A 19,709-nucleotide genomic window follows, 5' to 3' on the forward strand; every position below is an offset into this window, starting at 1 on the left:
ATTTAAATGTTAAATTTTTTAATTTAGTTACACTGAGATGAACTACAAAGAATCAAACATTAAAATTTTTTTTGCTTATATATAGAAGTGAAGAAAAGACAACAACAGTAACAATAGTTCAGTAAAATAATTAATAATTTTGGACCTAGTACCATTTATTTTATTTGTGTCATTTGTCATATTAAGAAGAGGTTTAGAGGAGAAACATCATAGGTTTCATTGAATACTCATTTTCTGAGTTTTTTTTTCAAGTAGTTTGTCAAGAGTGATGGCGGAGGGCACACATATGGATAGGTGAGCAGTGGATGGCTTTCCTGGCACTTGGCACCTGGGCTTGCTGAGTGGGAAGCCTTTTCATTTGTTAATACTGTGTAGGCTGGAGTGCAGCGGCCCCCTTGGAGGACTGACTTGCCACCTTCTGGGACGGTGGGTCCACACTGGAGTGCGTTGGTCTCTGGCTCCACCAACAGGCCGTCCTCTGGGCGGAGGTGTGCATCAGGCCAGCCTCTCTCACAGAGGGAGGGAGGAGAGCATGTGTGGAAGAAAAAAGTACTCCTGAAGTAAGCAATTTTATGGAGTTGGGATTTCAAAAAGTAGTTACAGATTCTGAATGTCTAATGATTTAAATTTTTAATTTATTAAATCTGTATATTAAAAATTGACAACTTGCGTGACAACCAGATATGACACTCAAAACAAAACTTTTGGCAAACTTCTGAAAAATGGTTTTATTATGCTTAACTTAACTATTTAAACTACATTGTGTCTTAAAGCTCCTGTGGGCTCAGGAGGTGGGAAGGGTGAGACATAGAGAAGGAGCCTGGCGGGAGGTGGGTTAGAGCTGTATTAGCCAGGGGTCGGTCAGCCAGTGTGCAGGTGGTGCTTGCTGTGTTGTGTGGGTTTGTTTTTCTCTGTTTCTTTTAAAACGGCCTGCCTTTGGCTACTGTTTAGGTTATTTCCATGAGAAGGAGATATGGAATTGGTTCAACTTCCTGAGCTGATTAGAAGGCGTAATGTTGGCTGTGTGGATACGCCTGTGTCTGACTGTAGCAAGGCCTTTTTGGCTTGTCTCCAGAGGGGCCACAAGTCAGAGGTCATTTCCCGTGTGGGGGGCTCAGTGTTTTCTAAATCTGTTTCCCCCCTCAACTATTTGGAAATATTAACTAAAAACTGGACATTCTATCAATAATATTTTGAGATGTCTTTTTTTTTTTGGTAAGGGGGTAAAATACTTTTAGAGCAGTTTTAGGTTCATAGCACGGTTGAATGGAAGGTCCAGAAATTTCCCATACACCCCCTGCCTCCACATACACAGCCTCCCCTACTATCAATATCCCCAACAGAGTGGGATATTTGTACAGTCAATGAACCCACATCCACGGGTCATAATCACGCAAAGTCCATAGTTTGCAATACGGTTCACTCTTGGTGTTGAACATTCTATAGGTTTAGACAAGTGTATATTTACATGTATCCACCGTATTATGGTACCATACAGAGTAGTTTCACTGCCCTTAAAATCCTCTGTGCTCCACTTATTTATCCCTCCCTCTTCCAACCCCACCCCTGGCAACCACTGATCTTTTTACTGTCTCCATAGTTTTGCCTTTTTCAGGATGTCACAGAATTGGAATCACACAAATATGTAGCCTTTTCTGATTAGCTCCCTTCACTTAGTAATGTGCAGTTAAGGTTCCTCCTGTCTTCTCAAGGCTTGATAGCTCCTTTCTTTTTAGTACTTGATAATATTGGATTGTCTGGATGGACCACAGTTTATTTATGTGCTGGATCATATGGTAAGAGTATGTTTAGTTTTATAAGAAACTGACAAATTGTCTTCCAAAATGGCCGAACCATTTTGCATTCCCACCAGCAATGAATAAGAGTTCCTATTGTTCCATACCCTTCTCAACATTTGGTGTTGCCACTGTTTTCAATTTTTTTTTTTTTAATTTATTTATTTATTTATTTTTGGCTGTGTTGGGTCTTGATTTCTGTGCGAGGGCTTTCTCTAGTTGCGGCGAGCGGGGGCCACTCTTCATCGCGGTGCGCGGGCCTCTCACTGTTGCGGCCTCTCCTGTTGCGGAGCACAGGCTCCAGACGCGCAGGCTCAGTAGTTGTGGCTCACGGGCCCAGTTGCTCCGCGGCATGTGGGATCTTCCCAGACCAGGGCTCAAACCCGTGTCCCCTGCATTGGCAGGCAGATTCTCAACCACTGCGCCACCAGGGAAGCCCTGTTTTCAATTTTTACCATTCTGCGTGGTTGTATCTCATTATTGTCTTAATTTGCATTTCCTTGATTAACATATGATGTGGAACATCTTTTCTTATACTTATTTGCCATGTGTATATCTTTATCGGTGAGTTGTCTGTTCGGCTCTTTTGCTCATTTTTATTTATTTTATTTATTTATTTTAATAAATTTATTTATTTTTATTTTTGGCTGCGTTGGGTCTTCGTTGCTGCGCACGGGCTTTCTGTAGTTGCGGCGAGCGGGGGCTACTCTTTGTTGTGGTGCGCGGGCTTCTCATTGGGTGGCTTCTCTTGTTACAGAGCACAGGCTCTAGGCGTGCGGGCTTCAGTAGTTGTGGCACTCGGGCTCAGTAGTTGTGGCTCCTGGGCTCTAGAGCGCAGGCTCGGTAGTTGAGGCGCACGGGCTTAGTTTCTCTGCGGCATGTGGGATCTTCCCGCAGCAGGGCTCGAACCCGTGTCCCCTGTATTGGCAGATGGATTCTTAACCCCTGCGCCACCAGAGAAGCCCTTTTGCTCATTTTTAAATTGGGTTATTTGTTTTCTAGTCCAGTTTTAAGAGTTCTTTGTGTGTTTTAGATAACACCCCTTTATCAGGTATGTCTTTTGCAAATATTTTCTCCCAGTCAGGCTTGTCGTCAAATTCTTTCAGTGAAATGTCTTTAAAAAATAAAGAAAGAAACAATAAAGATTTATTGAGTGCTTACTATGTTCTGACACAATTGTATGTGCTCTTAAAATTTTTTTCTTAAATTGTGGTAAAATACGCATAACATAAAATGTACTATCTGAACCATCTTTAGGGTGTACAGTTCAGTGACATTAAGCACATTCACACTGCTGTGCAACACCACCACCTCCAGAACACGTTTCTTCTGGTAAAACTGAAACTCTGTGCCCATTAGACACTAATTCCCTATCCTCCCCTCCCCTGGTCCAGCCAACACCAGTCTGCTCTCTGTCTCTATGAATTTGACTCCTCTAGGGACTTCATATAGAATCTTACAGTGTTTGTCCTTTTGTGTCTGACTTATTTCACTCAGCATAATATCTTCAAGATTCATCCATGCTGTAGCCTGTGCCAGAATTTTCTGATGAAATGTCTTTTTAAAAAAGAAAAACACATTGCAATTTGGTCATTTGTGGAGGCTAATCAAATTATTGAGGGTCAGACATGATTCACAAGTGAGATGCTAGTTACCAGCGAGGCAGTAGGTGAAACAGCCTTTTTGCACACAGATGAACACTTCTTTTAAGGGGCTTTGTGAGCTACTCTGGGGTGTGGGGAGGCGCCACAAGTGGGGAGTTGAAGAAATGGCAGTGAGCAGAGAGGCAGACACTGCTGGTCTGCTTGGAACCCAGGGCCTTTGCCTCTTGAGGCAGGCTTCTCTTTGCTTGTTTACTTGTTTGTTTGAATAGTTCTGGGGTCTACTTTGAGAGCTGTCACTAGAAACTGGAGCGGTGAGAGAGAGTCTTGCTGTTTTTACTATTTCGTGGCTTTTAAATTTTGTGCCATGCACATTTATTGCCTGTTAATGACAGCAACAAAAATACTAATTGATATTCTACTCTGGACAGTAGCTTAATGGATTTTTTTTTTTTGAAATAAGCCATCTGATTTCCCCTTCAACAATCAGAATTATTTCTGGAGAAATTCTTAAGGAAATGGTACCATTTCTAACCCAGCAGGCATACACAGATCTCGCCCAGAACCTAAGGAGCCAGAGGTGTTTCAGAATCAAGAGTAGTTTGGATTTTAGAAAAGTAGTACAGTGTGTGTACTGTATATTGTTTCACATTCCCAGCACCCTGTAATTCAACACATTAGAATTTCTGTTACAAAACACATGAATTTTCTAAGTGGGATAATTAAAGGCTAGAATTAGCTCCTTCTCAGTTCAGATCAGAATTGGCTGCAAATCATTTCAGATCACGTTTTTTGGAGCTGTTTGCTTTTTGGAATTTGTGAACAAGGTGTTGTGGGCCTGTATAAGGTAGAGGCCTTGAAGGCAAGTCATTGTGGTGGGATATGAAGAGTAAGATGCTGATAGGTGGCTGTCCTCCAGCCCAGAGTCTGCAGTCCTGCTGTTTCTCTCTGCTCAAGTATCCTCCTTTCCTCCTGTGAGCTGATGTCTATCTAGGACCAGGGCTCACACTCTCCCCACTCTGCTCTGCTTCTCTGAATTCATAGAGTTATTTATTTGTCCCCTTCATTCCACTTGAACATTTCTCAGATCTTTCCCTTACCTTCCTGCTGCATAGCTCTTGACTTAGCGATTTTTCACCTGGCCTTCTGGAGTACTTTCTTAGTTGGTCTCTAGTCTTGTCACCCTCTACAATTTGTTCTTATTTTTGTTTTTAGTATAATCTACATACAGAAAAGCTCAATATAGATCCTAAGTATAAAGCTTAATGAGAATCCACGGTGTAACCTGCCCCCAGTTAAGAAACATTGCCTTGTCAGCACACAGAAGCCTGCCATGTGTCCCTCCTAGCCACAGAACCACTATCCTGAGTTCTAAACTGTGTAGAGTGTTTGCTTTTGATTTCATATACATGGAGTTATACAGAATGTACTTCAGAGGGTGGTGTTGGCTTTTCACTGAATAAAATGTTTTTGAGATTAGCCCATATTTTTGTACTTGGCTGTGGATCATTCATTCTCATTGCTGTAAAGTATTTAATAATGTGAATATAGTGCAGTTTGATATTCTGCCATAGATGGACATTTAGGTAGTTTTATTTGGGGCTGTTATAATGGATAATGCTGTATGAGTCTTTCATAGATTTTTTTTTTTAAGTGGAAGACTTTTTCAGTTGAACACTTGATTGAGATTCTGGTAGCTGTGTTTTGACAAGCACGTGCACGTTTCTGTTGGGTAGGCTCCAGTGGCTCACAGGATGTACATATGTTCGGCTTTCGTAGGTACAACCACTTTGGAAAACGCTTTCTACATTTACACTTCTTTGACACTGTGTAAGATAGAGTTCAGGTGTCTTCACAGCTTCGTCACATTGGCATTTTCTCTTTTTCATTTTAGGTTTTCTAATGGGTATGTTGTGGTATTGTATTGTGGTTTTTGCATTTGTCTGATGACTAATGACGTTGATCTTTTCGTGTGCATATTGGCCATTCAGCATGGTATTTTGAGAAGACTTTCCTGCAGGTTGAGCAAATGCACACCTCTTGTGTGCAGCTGACCTAATAAGTGAGAAGTCTAAATGCACCTGCAGGTATTCAGCATCGGCAATACCTCAATTTGGAGGGTGACACTGCATCAGAACTGCCGATTCAGAGAGCACACCTTATGGGTTATGCTTTTGTTTTCCTACCCATAAAGTGGAAATTATCTTTTTATAAGCTGCCCCAAGAATGGAATGCCTTACTCCATTGTCGAACATACGTAACAACTGTCCATTTAATAAGGAACTTGTTGCAGTCATGTCTCTTACTGCTGTGTAATTGGTAACCTTATCAGTGGTTTAAAAAACACAATCCTAGGATGGAGGAAGTGGGTGAAGGGGGGAGGGTCAAAATTACAAACTTCCAGCTGTAAGATGAATAGGTCCTGGGGATGTAATGTACAACATGGTGCCTGTAGGTAACAATACTGTATTGTAAATTTGAAAGTTGGTAAGACAGTAAATCTTAAAAGCTCTACACACACACACACACACACTGTAACTATTGAGGTGGTGGATGTTAACTAACCTTAGTGTGCTAATCAGTCTGCACTATATGCATTTATCATTACCTTACATTATCTTAAACTTATACCATGTTTTATCTCAATATAACAAAAAAATTCCAGAATCCTAGACATTATAGCCCTTGTGTTTGGAACCTCACAGGGAAAATAAAAGTGATGTTTTCTCTAGTACATTAGTCTCCAGAGTGTGTGTGTGTACCCCAGAAAGAGATCAAGATGATCTTTTAGAATTTTGGAAGAAGATATACTTCTGATTGTTTTTCTCATCCTGTTTGGTCGCTATTTTTATGTTTTATAATGTGTAGTACAGTAATATAATTTATACATATGTGAATGTGTTGTTGCCACATTAATCTTTAAAAAAAAAAACGTTTTTTGAGGTATACTTTACATAGGATAAAACAAAGCTATTTTAAGGGTACCTTTCAAAGAGTTTTGACAGATGCATACATCTGTGTAACCAAAACTTCAGTCAAGATAATAGAACATTTCTGTCTCCCAGAATCTCTCTCCTGCCCTTTTGCCCCCTTCACTAAACTGAAAGTCCTAGGCAATCACTGATCTGCTTTTCGTCACTGTAGACTAGTTCTATCTTTTCTAGGATTTCTTAAAAATTGAATCATGCAGTGTGTACTCTTCAGTTTGGCTTTTTTTGATTAACATGTTTTTGAGATTCATCCATGTTGCTTGTTTGGGCACTTTTTTTTCTGTTTTGTTTTTGCAAATTTATTTATTTATTTTTGGCTGCACTGGGTCCTTGCTGCTGCGCGTGGGCTCTCTTCTTAGTTGCAGCGAGTGGGGGCCACTCCTCGCTGTGGTGTGCAGGCCTCTCATTAAGGTGGCCTCTCTTGCTGCGGAGCATGGACTCTAGGCGCGCGGCCTTCAGTAGTTGTGGCACATGGGCTCAGTAGTTGTGGCTCGCGGGCTCCAGACCGCAGGCCCAGCCGTTGTGGCACACGGGCCTAGCTGCTCTGCGGCATGTGGGATCCTCCCGGACCAGGACTCAAACCTGTGTCCCCTGCATTGGCAGGTGGATTCTTAACCACTGCGCCACCAGGGAAGCCCCCAGTTTTTTCCTTTGTGATTGTTGAGTGGTAGTTGAGAAGTATTTTCTTGCATGGACTTAACATCATTGGTTGATCCATTCACCTGTTGCTGGACACCTGGGCCATTTCCAGGTTGAATTGTTATGCATCCTGCTGCTGTGAACATTCATGAAGGAGTCTGTGTGGACAGATGCTCTCATTTCTCTTTGTCAAATGCCTAAGAGTGGAATGGCTTTACTAAGAAGCCAACAGACTTTCCCAAAGCAGTCCCACCCTTTTATATTCCCACCAGCAGTGTGGGAGAGTTCTAGTTGCTCTGTGACCTCATCAGCACTTGGTTTTGTCAGTTTTTTCATATTAGCCATTCTGTGGATGTGCAGTGGTATCTTATTGTGGTTTTGACTTGCATTTCACTGATGACCAATGATGTTGAGCATATTTTCATGTGCTTGTTAGCCATTTCTGTACTACTTTAGTGAAGATCTCTTTGACCATTTTTAATGGGTTGTGTTCTTATTGAATTTTAAGAATTCTTTGTATATCCTGAACACAAGTCATCTGTGAGCTATGTGTATTATGAATATTTCTCAGATTCTGTCCCTTGCCTTTTCATTTCTTGATGATATATTAGTCATATGTTGACTCCTGCTTAATTTTTCATTTAAAAGTATACAATCAAAAATATTTGGAGACTACTGCTCTTCTGCATTGGCGGAAGGGATTGCTGTGAACTGGGGAGAGGAAGGAGGGAGCCCAGGCCCTGCCCGACGGCTTTGCTTATGAGTTCAGTCTGAGTCAGGTGTCTGTTGGAGAGCCTGCTTTGGTTTCATGTGAATGTTATTTGGGCAAGTTTGGGGTAATCTCAAGAGTAGTCCCACCTCAGAGGGGTAATCGCTTCTCTCTGAGCACCTACTGTATGCTCAGCACGATTGACTGTTTGCTGCTACCGTCAGCGACACGGAAGGAGGGCCCACCCAGCCATCTGCACCCAGAGCCGTGGGTGTGGTGGCTTGTGATCCAGGCGAGAGAGGGCTCATGGGATTATTTCTACAACTAGCGGAAATCTTTGTTAGTCTAGAACATGTTTTGAATGACTGAAAATTAAAGTAGAATTTGTACTGTGGTTTTTTATAAGACTGCTGGAAGCACAAAGCATCACATTGACTACACTAATATCCAGTACTGCCTTCACCCTCAGCCTGGCATCAGGATTTTAAATGAGTGTGCTTCTCTGAGTCAGCCTTTCCCCCAACAGCAAATTGCCATGCAAAGTAGTAGATAAGGCAGCTCTTTCCAGTACCTTCATTAATGGAATTGCAGTGCAGTAAGTGGCCAACAGACAAAATTCTTCTCCAAGCCAAAGAAAAAACTCAGAAGCAGTTGTGAAGCTGCTGGTCACATGTGTTGCTGGAAAACCCAACACCAGCTCTCTAAATTGGGTCAGGAATGTTTCTGGAATCAAGGCTTCCTGGTCTGTGGGTACAAAAGCAGATCTGCCTATGGAAATGCACCATTTCCTAATATACTAGTATCTTAGGATACAGGGCCAGCTCCATAATACATGGGGTCCAGTGCAAAAGGAAAGTGTGGATTAAGAATGCTGCAAAAATCTCCAAGGATATATTGTACAACAAAGGGAATATAACCAATATTTTATAACTATAAGTGGAACATAACCTTTAAAAATTGTGAATCGCTGTGTTGTACGCTGGAAACTTATGTAACATTGTACATGAACTATACCTCGGTTTTTTAAGAAGCTGCAAAAAGCTTTTCATTTCTTTTGTGGTCTCTCTCTCTCTCAACCTGCTGCGGTGTTTTTGTCATTTAATATCAAGCTTTCTTAGGTGGAGGGGTACTCGTGGGGCAAGTGCAGACTCTCCCAGGTGCCCAAGGTGCCCCTGTCCAGGCCCCGTCCTGGACAGTGGGTGGTCGTGGAGGGGAAGGGGGTGTGGGAGGCAAGATGTGTGTGAACTGAGCCTCCAGGCCCCAGGCTGTGGTCCTTTGACCCATTGGACCTCACTTACAAAACACAGACTCAGATAAAATGATTAAGGAGAGATTTCAAGGTGCTGGCTACGGAACATTCAGCCTCATCTGTGGGCCCTTCTGAGCACAACGCCTGTTTGACTCACTAACTAGCCACATGCCTGCAGTGTCCCTGTCCACGCAGAAAAGCGTTGTTTCACGTGCTGTGTAGTTTCTAAGTCACCTCAAAGCTAAACGTGCAGTGAAAGTGCTTCACTCAAAGATAAATCTCGCAGCGCCTGAGCCCAGGTTGCAGGTGTCTTATTGAATTAGGCTTTTGAGGCTCCGGTTAGAAGTTCATGCTAGGGACTTACCTGGTGGCACAGTGGTTAAGAATCCTCCTGCCAATGCGGGGGACATGGGTTTGAGCCCTGGTCCAGGAAGATCCCACATGCCACGGAGCAACTAAGCCCGTGCGCCACAACTACTGAGCCTGCTTTAGAGCCCGCAAGCCACAACTACTGAAGCCTGCGCGCCAACTACTGAGACCACGCGCTGCAGCTACTGAAGCCCGCGCACTCTAGGGCCTGAGTGCCGCAACTACTGCCTGTGTGCTGCAACTACTGAAGCGCGTGTGCCTGGAGCCTGTGCTCTGCAACAAGAGAAGCCACCACAATGAGAAGCCCGCGCACCGCAACGAAGAGGAGCCCCCGCTCTCCGCAGCTAGAGAAAGCCCTCGCGCAGCAACAAAGACCCAACGCAGACAAAAATAAATAAAAAATAAATTTAAAAAAGAAGGAATAGCTTTATTATATATAAAAAAGAAATTCATGCTAAACCCAACAAAAACTATAGTAACGTGGCCTCTTTTAATAAACACCATTGTGTTTCATGAGTTTTCTAGAATGTTTTAGCGTTTTTCAGGGTAAGAAGTCAAGCTGAGGTAGTAGGTGTTGCTTGAGGTTTACTGCAAAGGAGCAGCAGAGAAAAGTGTGGACTACTTAGGGTTTCGGGCTCCTTCCAGTATGGTCTTCATTGTCCTAACCTGTCTTATAGTGGGTCAGGCTGTCGACCTGTGACTTGTGCTCTTTAATAAGTGGCTGCTGGCCTCCCAAAGACACCTCTTCTGAGGGGCAGCCCTCTCCTGAGCTGATGAGCTGCCCCTCCACATACCCTCTTCTGGGGCGAAGGGAGCACCCGCCAGGCTCCGAGTGGCCCTTTCAGACCCATGGTGGTGGCAGCTCAGCGTGACCAGCGGGTAGGACTGACTGGTGGTGCGGACTTGTTGCTCTTGGAGCCACAGAAAAGGCAGCCCCGGGTGGGGGAGTGATTTATGAGTCACTGACAAATGTGATTGATTAAGGGCTACAATTCATTAAAGGTTGTAGTAAAAGTTTTGATATTTCTGTCAAAAATTAGAGGAAACTAGTAGAAGAGAATGATCAAAGTGTATATATAGGCCCATTTAAAGTGCCTTTTTGGCTAAGTCCTCCTCAGGGTTTGGAAAGAAGAGGAATTTTTTTTCCAATTTTTCTTCCAAAATTCCAATGGAATTTTCTTCCATTTTTGCAAAAGATAAAAAAGAGGCACGGCTTGCCATCGTAACTGAGTTATGGGTTGACTAGAGCCCATTGTTAAACTCCCACAATAGTGTTTCCTTCTGCAGGGTAATGCTTGCTTGAGTCCTGAAGGCTGTTCTCTTCCACCAGGCCTGCTGGTTGAGTTTCTTAGGCTCTTTCTCCTCTGTGATGTGGCGAATGTACCCTCTCACCGCCGAGGACACCGAGTGTGTCTGTCCAGGTTTCAGGAGGGGCTGGTTGGACGTCCCCCTGGGATTATGGGTAATGGGCACCTCAGAGGTCATGTGTCCACTTAGCCATTGCACCCCCCCAGCCTGTTCCTCATCCATCCTCATCTCAGTAATTGGTACCAACATTCTTAGTCACACGAGCCAGATGTGAAGCCAGTCATCCTGCGGTCTTCTCCCTTCTGTGCCCACACATATTGGTGGGTCATCAGGGCCGTTTATTTCCATCTCCCATACCAGTCAGATCCCGTCTCCTCTTTCTGTCCTCACTGCCTCACGTGGTGTGAGCACTGCACACCCTGGCTCCTTGGAAGCCTCCTCACTGGTTTCCTCATTTCCCCCCTTATCTCCCGATCCAGTCTTGGATGTAACTGTCCACACATTTCTTCAAATGCGGAAGATCCTGTTGCTTTCCTCCTTGGCAATCACTGCTGCTCATAGCAAGTCATCGATGGCCTCAGAGCACTGTCCACCCTGTGTGACATGTTATTTTTATTGACACAGTCTTTCCTTTGCCAATCCCGAGATTAAATGATCGGATTGTCTTCCCCTTCTTATTAGATTATCTTTGTCAGCTGTCACAGGTGAATGACAGAGTAACTGGCCTCCCATTTCTTCCCTTGGAGAGCAGGTCAGCAGCTCAGCTAATGTCTCTGTGGCCAGTTGCATAGCTGAAAGGACTTGAAATGATTTTCCAGACATCCCTTGGGATTGCTAACACTAGGGAGGTGATGGTGTGTGGAGAGGGTCCTCGCTGTAAGCCCTTCTGCCCATTGACCGCAGGTGTGGCCACGGAACTCGCTCCTTCTGTCTTTTCTCTCTGCCTTGGAACCAGCAGTATCCTCAGTGGAGCCACTGCATCAGCCTGGGCCCCAGAGTGAGGGAAACGTGGAGCAGAGCAGCCACTTATGGGGTGGGTGGATGGTAGAAGCTAGACCCAGACCTTTGCTGTGAGCCACAGAGATCTTGGGCCGTTTGTAGAACAGCAGGGTTCAGCCTATGCTGGCTGTCAGGACACTCAATGCTGTGCTCTAGGAACGTGATTGGGAGATACTGTTCTGTGTGAATATTGTTATATGTAGGATGGGACAAATCTTCCCAGGAGAGAAGAAATCCAGAGTACAGAGTATGGTGTCACCACAAACCACAGCTTCTTGGGTCACAGTCTGGAAGCCCAGTGACGGGATGGTGTGTAGGTTTAACAGACATCAACTGTGTTGGGTGAATGTGAGGGCACAGATGTCAGGGTCACTTATGTGAATGTGGCCATGACCCTGTCCTGTGAACTCCAGAACTGGGGTTGTACTTCCCTGCTTAGCCCGAGGCTGACTATCAGGGACAAACAGACTCTGGAGGAGGGTCTGGAGTTGATAAGAATTGCAGTGAGGTGACATTTCATAACTGTGTCAGGTGTCCCACAAGATTGTCCTTGGAATTTGGTGGGATTCTGAAATATATAGAAGATAGATAATGATGAGGGTGTGTCCCAGAGCAGGGCTCTCAGACTGTCTGTGGAGAAGGTATAGTCTGAACAAGTAGAAGAGTGAGTGGTTTCCAAACACTGTGTCTATGCTCACCTTGTCATGGCTCATGACACAGTTCCTGGCCTGGCTCAGGCCCAGCGACACCTGGAGTGGCACAGCCTAGATCATCAAGCTTTGCATTGGACATCTTGAAAGTTTCCAAATTTTCTTCTTTTTCTTTGAAATTACTCAGACTTATAGAAAAGTTGCAAAAATAGAACAGAGATTCTCATTTTCCCAGATTCCCCAAATACTAACATTTACCACACTTGCTTCATTACTCTGTTTTTTCCCTGAAAATTTTGAGAATAAGCTGCATACATGATTCATTTTTACCTCTAAAATATTTCCATGTGTATTTCTTAAAAAATTTTCTAACATAACCACAGCCCAGGTACCAATACCAATTAACGTTGATACAACACTGTGACCTAACCCACTGGCCTTAACTGGACTTAGCAATCGTTTACTGATGCCCTTTTTCTAGAGTCAGATCACACATGCATTGAACTTTACTCTCATTTGTGACCGTTCCTTGGCCTTTCTGTGTCTTCTATGTTGATTTTTATTTTTTTTTAAGAAGTAGGGTCAGCTGCTGGGGGTGAGATAGGAAGTTAGCAGGTCATAGATTTAGGGAGCTGGAGAAAGTTGGGGTTTTTTGTTCATTTGTTTTAATATTTATTTATTTATTTGGCTGTGCTGGGTCTTAGCGGCATGCAGGATCTTTATTTGCAGCATGTGGGCTCTTAGTTGCGCCATGTGGGATCTAGTTCCCTGACCAGGTATCGAACCCGAGCCCCCTGCATTGGGAGCGTGCAGTCTTAACCACTGGATCACCAGGAAAGTCCCATTGTTTTGTAGAATATTTGAGGACAGGCCAGTTGTTTTGTAGAATATTTGTCTGATGTTTCCTCTTGGTGAGATCCAGGTTTGTTATTTTTAGCAGGAAATCCAAAGGTGAGGCAGTGTCTTCTCGGTGCCCCATGGCAGGGACACTGTTGCTGCTTTGTGCCCTGGCCATGAGGGTGGCATCTGCAGGCCTTGTCCCATTAAACTTTCTAAAATACTCTTTAAAAACTGAGGGACTCCAGAGTTATCCTAATAATGACTGTCTGAATCACATTCAGATGTGTTTTTTTAAGTAGGTAGAAATGAAGCCCACTTGTGGGGAGATTTTTCCAACTCAGGAAGTGTGTCTGAGTAATCTGTGCCACGACAGAGAAGGATGACAGGAGGCTGGGGGACATGGTGGCCGTCCTCCCCGGGGCCTGCCGTCACTGTGGGGGCTGAGGTGGAAGGCTGCTCTGCTGCACTCACCGTTCCGAGTGGTGCTGTGGGGCCAGACCACTGTTCCTGCCTGTCTCGTCTTCTGTGGGGTAAAGGGTATGGGAGCCAACCTCTTCCTGAGACCAGCTACACCTCTGAAGTGGCCCAGTTGGACTTGGTTGTAGGGAATAGTTTGCCTAATTGGTTAATTGTTTGAACTTGCTTTGCATAGAGATATCACTAAATTTGACTTTCCATTTGGTTGGAGACTTATTTCAATATGGCTTATTTCTGCCTAGCTGTATGATGTTAGTGTTGAAGTATTTGCAGCAAGGCCTGGCTTTGTATTGATATATAAAGAACAGGTCTTCAGGGACTTCCCTGGTGGCACAGTGGTTAAGAATCCGCCTACCAATGCAGGGGACACGGGTTTGAGCCCTGGTCTGGGAAGATCCCACATGCCGCAGAGCAACTAAGCCCGTGCGCCACAGCTACTGAAACCTGCTCGCCTAGAGCCCGTGCTCCACAACAAGAGAGGCCACCGCAAGGAGAAGCCCGCGCACCGCAAAGAAGAGTGACCCCTGCTCGCCGCAACTAGAGAAAGCCCGGGCACAGCAGCGAAGACCCAATGCAGCCAAAAAATAAATAAATAAATAAAGAACAGGTCTTCAGAATCCTTAGAGCTTCTTTGTGAATCTGAAAATTCAGAGCTCTAGACCCAAGCCATTGGCTTGCATATCTCATTTGTAAGAGTTTCCATTCCAACAAGAAAAATGCCTGTCACCAAGTATAGGAGACTAAGAGAGAGGTGAAGAAAAAGATATTTGCAACTCTGAATTCGTATTAAAATTGTTAATGTTTATTCAAGTAAAAGAAACTTAGTTTTTATCAGGGTCCTTGCCTAAGTTTGAAACCATCAGCTGTTGTGTTGCTTCAGTTTTGATTTGTGGCTCAAGTTGTGCGGCTTCTCAGAGGTGCTCAGTACCTGGTCATTTTTTGCTTAGGGGTTTGCCGTTCTGCTTTCTGCTGTCTGGTTTTTCTTATTGTTCATTTTAAAATCTTTCCCTTTTCTCTGTTATTCTGTCATATTTCTCAGAGTTCTCATAAACAGATGCATTTTTTTTAATATATTTGTTTTTTTTTTTTAATTTATTTATTTATGGCTGCGTTGGGTCTTCGTTTCTGTGCGAGGGCTTTCTCTAGTTGCGGCAAGTGGGGACCACTCTTCATCGCGGTGCACGGGCCTCTCACTATTGTGGCCTCTCTTGTTGCAGAGCACAGGCTCCAGACGCGCAGGCTCAGTAATTGTGGCTCACGGGCCTAGTTGCTCTGCGGCATGTGGGATCTTCCCAGACCAGGGCTCGAACCCGTGTCCCCTGCATTGGCAGGCAGATTCTCAACCACAGCGCCACCAGGGAAGCCCACAGATGCCTATTTTTATACTGAGCTTTATTACAAATCTTTCAGGATCAGTTAAAGTATTTTTAAAGAGCACACGGTGTTAGGTATTGTGGTGGTATGAAGCAGTGTGAGACCCGGGCAGCATGCTCTTAATTTCCCAAATCAGTATAGTATCTTTTAGGCTCTTAAACCCTTTCCATGACCTGAAGTGCTTCATGGGAACGAGGACCAGAGTGCCCAGATGTAACAGCCTCTTGGTGGTGGTGTGGGGGAGACAGAGATCTGACACTCACCTTGCTTTGTCTGCTGTTTTAATGTTTTGCTGCTCTTTTTACTTTTGTGAAACAATTAATTAAAATTATCCCACTATTTTTTTTTAACATGTTGGGTAGGGTGGGCTGGGCTACCTAGTCTCTGTAATTAAGCTTTGTTTATTAATTTATTTTATTTCTTTTTGGCTGCGTGGCATGTGGGACCTTAGTTCCCTGACCAGGGATCCAACCTGGGCCCCCTGCAGTAGAAGCATCGAGTCGTAACCATTGGACCACCGGGGAAGTCCCTATCCCACTGTTTTTTATTTCTAGCTTAGAAAAGTCAAGCAGTGGCCATTCACATTCCCTAAAGGGGAACAAGGATTTCATCACTAATGGAACTCCATAGAGAACTCAAACACCGTTTTGATATATTTTGCTTTGAATGTAACCTACATAGAAAAATCGGTTATAATTATAACATGGGTGCCCATGTAATCACAACCCAGGTAAAGAAATAGGCCACTGTTAACCCAAAAGTATAGAATATGTGCTGTGAACCCCCTGACATGTTATCAACATTTTACCAATTTCTGTATCCATCTACGGATGGCTTTTTTTATTTAAAAAAAAAAAACTTTATTGACATATACTACATATACAGAAGAGTGTGTTTCATACATGCATAACTCGATGAATTTTCACTAATAGGAACTCACCCATGTAATAATAACTCAGATTAAAAAACAAAGTTACCACACTACCTGGGTAGCTTTTAAATGTGTTTCATGGCTCATACACGTATGAGAAGTTCACGCTTAGATGCAAACAGAGATACCATTTTCACCTGTCAAGGGGGTGGGGTTAGTGGCAGTGTCCACTGATGGCCAGGACACTCTCACATGCTGTCGGTCAGAGGCTGTCAGCAGGTGGCCTGACAGTGCCTTGCGTTGCTTTAGATGCCCTCTGTGCCCTTGGAGCCTGAGGTTTATGGATGGCGCCTGTGCCGTGGAGACGATTGTTGTCTTTAATTGGAAACTTTGGGAATAGGATACAAAGGAAGGAAGTTCTCCATGTGGTGGTGCTAGCCCTGAAGGCAGTGCTCAGCCGTCTGTGCGAACAGACCCTGTGGGTGACACTGAGGGAACGTGCAGACTGAGGGCCAGTGTGCAGGGTGTGGTCCTATTTTGTGGAAAGCAGAAATAAACCCCGGGAGACGTGTAGGTACCCCTTGGGGGAGGGAGGAGTCCCATTCTCACATTCCCGTGTTGGAATTGTGCACAGTGCTTTGTTGCTTCCGTGGCACATGGAGGACAGGCAGGTGGGTGTGCTGCTCCTCTGGTGCAGTCTGGGCTTCTGTGAGTTCCCAGATGATGACGGAACAAACAACACAGTGGATGGCGAGTGTCCAACTGTAGGAAAAGCAAGTACTATTGACATCTTACAGTGGGGCTGAAGGTAGTTTGGTTTTTTCATTTTAATAAACGTTTGAGTGTTTGATAAATATTTGAATTAATCCTCATGGTACTCTCAGAGAAAGATGCTGTCATCTGTTCTGTGGATGAGGAAACAGGCACAGAGAGGTAACTGCTCTGCAGGATCGGATGCCCTCGTGCTGGGTGACGATGCTTGTTCTAACAGCCTGACCTTCCTGCTGAACAATGACTATCGCCTGAGGACAGGGGCTTGGGAACTACAAATGGGAGGAAAAGGAGGAAACTTCCTTACTCCCATAATTGTTATATATATTGTGCTAGAAATTAAGGCCAGTGGGGTCTTAATCCCCTTCTTTTCTAGGCCTGGAGTTGATTATTCAAATCTCATGCTAACGACAAAGGGGCAGCTGCAATTGTGGGCTTCCCGTTTGTTGTATTCATGTGATTTGCTTGTTTTAATTACCTTTTTAATGTATGAAACTGGGCACTTGTTCATTAATTCCAACAAGTGTGTACTGAGGGCCTTCTCTGTATATACCAGGGACTCTTCTGGTCTCCATGTTATAGCAGTGAACTGAGCTTTGTTCTAATGGAGGTTGTATCCTATTGGGGTGACAACAAGCAAAAGTGGGGTAACATAGAATCATGTGGCCAGAGTGAAATGAAGAACAAGGCAGCAAGGGGAGGGTGTGGGGCGGTAAGGAAACCCTTGGATAGGCAGCTGAGGGGTGGGAGGGGACCCCTGGGTAGTGAGCAAGGGGAGGAACGGACAAGAGGCAGGGATGTGGGGTCTGACCCACAGTGGGGTGGGGGCCTCTGGGGTATTAAAGTGGAGGGAGGACAGCATGAGAGAAGGATCTCGAGAAGGAAAGAGCTGTGCCCCGAGGGCAGAAGAGACAGAGGCTGGCCTTTTTGTATCTTTGAACACCACATGCAGATCTTGCTGTTTTAGAAACACCCTGGCTACTGGCTGCAGACAGACTAGAGTGGGAACCTGAGAGAAGGGCTGGGCAAGAGATGTCATCAGAGGTAAGCAGGTGAGGGGCGTGCCTGGGGCGCCTCCTCCTTGTGATGGGACTGTCCATGCACTGCAGGGTTAGCAGCATTCCTGCCTGGCCTCCACCTACTCAATGCCAGGAGCACATCTCCAGATCCCAAGCCTGTCTCCAGAGCCTGCCCAGTGTAGATTAAGTGGTATTTGAGTCTTTTTTGAGTCTCCTCTCCCTTTTTTTTTTTTCCTGTTGGGCTGGTCTAAATGATGTTTTTGCTTACTAGTGTTTTTAAATCATGTGATGCCTCCTTTGTGTTTCACTCATTAATCGACTTGTAACATGTGAGGTGAACTTGAAGTGGGCTTCTTTCCAACTCTTCCATGCAAGTCGAGGCTCCAGTATGTCTGGGGACACTCGGGCTCTGCAACCTGTTGTGGGTGGGGCATCCTGCCCACCGATCGGCAGATGGACGCTGACAGTTGGCTTTTCTTTTTTAGGTGCACGTTCAGGTTCCCGAGCACAAACATCAAGATCACATTCACTGCCCTGTCCAGCGAGAAGAGGGAGAAACAGGAAGCGCCCGAGTCCCCAGTGAAGCCCGTGCAGGCTCACATCTCGCCGCTGACCATCAACATTCCAGACACCATGGCCCACCTCATCAGCCCCCTCCCCTCCCCCACAGGAACCATCAGGTACACAGCAGCTTCCATGGTAGACGGGGTCACCGTGGGGTCAGGGTGTGCATGTGCCAAGGTGGACATGACCCTGTCCAAATTTCAGTCCTTGCCTCTTGCAGTGGGACATTCAGAAGCCATCGTACGTCACAGTAGTGGGCAGCAGCACACAGCGACGTCTTCTCCCTTCCCTGGTGCTGACCTACATGGAGAGGGAGATGTTGAGGGCACTTAAAATATTGTTTAGTTTCTGAGCACTGTTTGCTCTTAGTTTCCTGCATGTGAAACACAGTTCCCAAATGTTCCTTGTTTTCACTTGTGGATTCTTTTATTTGAGTGTAAGTTTAAAGGACAGATGATTTGTCTTATTGGTCTAAAGTGTGAGGTGGGTTTTCAGTTGCATTTTGAGTTTTTTGGTTTGCTACAATTTCATGCAAATTTTGATGACTTACACTTTGGATTACTGAGTTTGACCACAGTGAGGTGACAAACTTCTGTTTGTCCTGATGTCCTAAGAGAGACTGGGAGCCTCAGAAAGTGGAGGATGGTGCCTTCAAGGCGTGCTCTCCACTGCATAACCCAGTGCAAGATGGTCATGTTGTGCCGCGCTTTCAGGGGGCAGTAGCTGAGGGTCAGGTCAGGAATTGCCCAGGACCAGCAGGCGCGACCCTAGGACAGGGCTCAGATGGTCGGTCCTCCTGTGTTCTGTTGGGTCTTAGAAGAGTGAAGTATGTATTCAGGCATCTTCTTCCATGTGAGTAATGTTAGACTTAGGTGCAAAAGGAACACATTTGCTTCTCTTGAGAGCCAAGCTCCTACTGTCCAGGTGTGTCCGCAGGGCATGGCTCCAGGCAGAGAAGGCCTTGCCTCGTCCACTGGGACTGACCCCTACATGTAGCAGAGCAAGGAGGGCACAGAGGGAACACTGGCAGCTCTGGGTTGTAGCTTTCAGTCGGACACTTCTGTTTCTTATCTTAAAAGCCAGCATGCACAGAAAGGTATCCTTCTGGAAAGGCCTGGAAGGAGTGTCAGGTAGACTCTGGCTGCACCCTTGCTTGGTGTTGTGTGAGTGCAGCTGCTCTCGGGCTCCTTCTCTGCCCCCTGCCATGGCTGCTCCGCTGAGGATGCTGCCTCTGTCTCTCCCACTTGGTTGAAATTGGTCTGCATGTGACTAGATGGACCAGGTAGTAAGTGTGGCAGTGGGTAGGCAGAAGTCAGCAGCTGGTGGCCCGATTTTTATTCAGCACTGTGTGAAAAGTGCACAGAATTCACAGAGGAAGAGGAGAAAGCCCGTGTTTACCCACGTGGGACAGCGGCCCACAGTGGAAGCAGCAGCCTTAGGGTCAGGTCACTGGCAAACTGCCCGGCCATGTGGAGACAGAAGT

General features: G+C 45.1%; 1 protein-coding gene across 1 annotated transcript in view; it reads left to right on the top strand.

Annotated features, from left to right (window-relative positions):
• FOXK2 (forkhead box K2) overlaps positions 1-19,709 on the top strand; it is a 69,038-nt gene that overhangs the window by 23,808 nt on the left and 25,521 nt on the right. The window contains exon 2 of the mRNA XM_036836293.1: positions 18,148-18,342. Within this exon, the coding sequence (XP_036692188.1) occupies positions 18,148-18,342 (195 nt within the window). The remainder of the gene's footprint in view (positions 1-18,147; positions 18,343-19,709) is intronic.

The sequence above is a fragment of the Balaenoptera musculus genome, chromosome 20 (assembly GCF_009873245.2).
Source record: "Balaenoptera musculus isolate JJ_BM4_2016_0621 chromosome 20, mBalMus1.pri.v3, whole genome shotgun sequence".
In the NCBI taxonomy this organism is placed as follows: domain Eukaryota; kingdom Metazoa; phylum Chordata; class Mammalia; order Artiodactyla; family Balaenopteridae; genus Balaenoptera; species Balaenoptera musculus.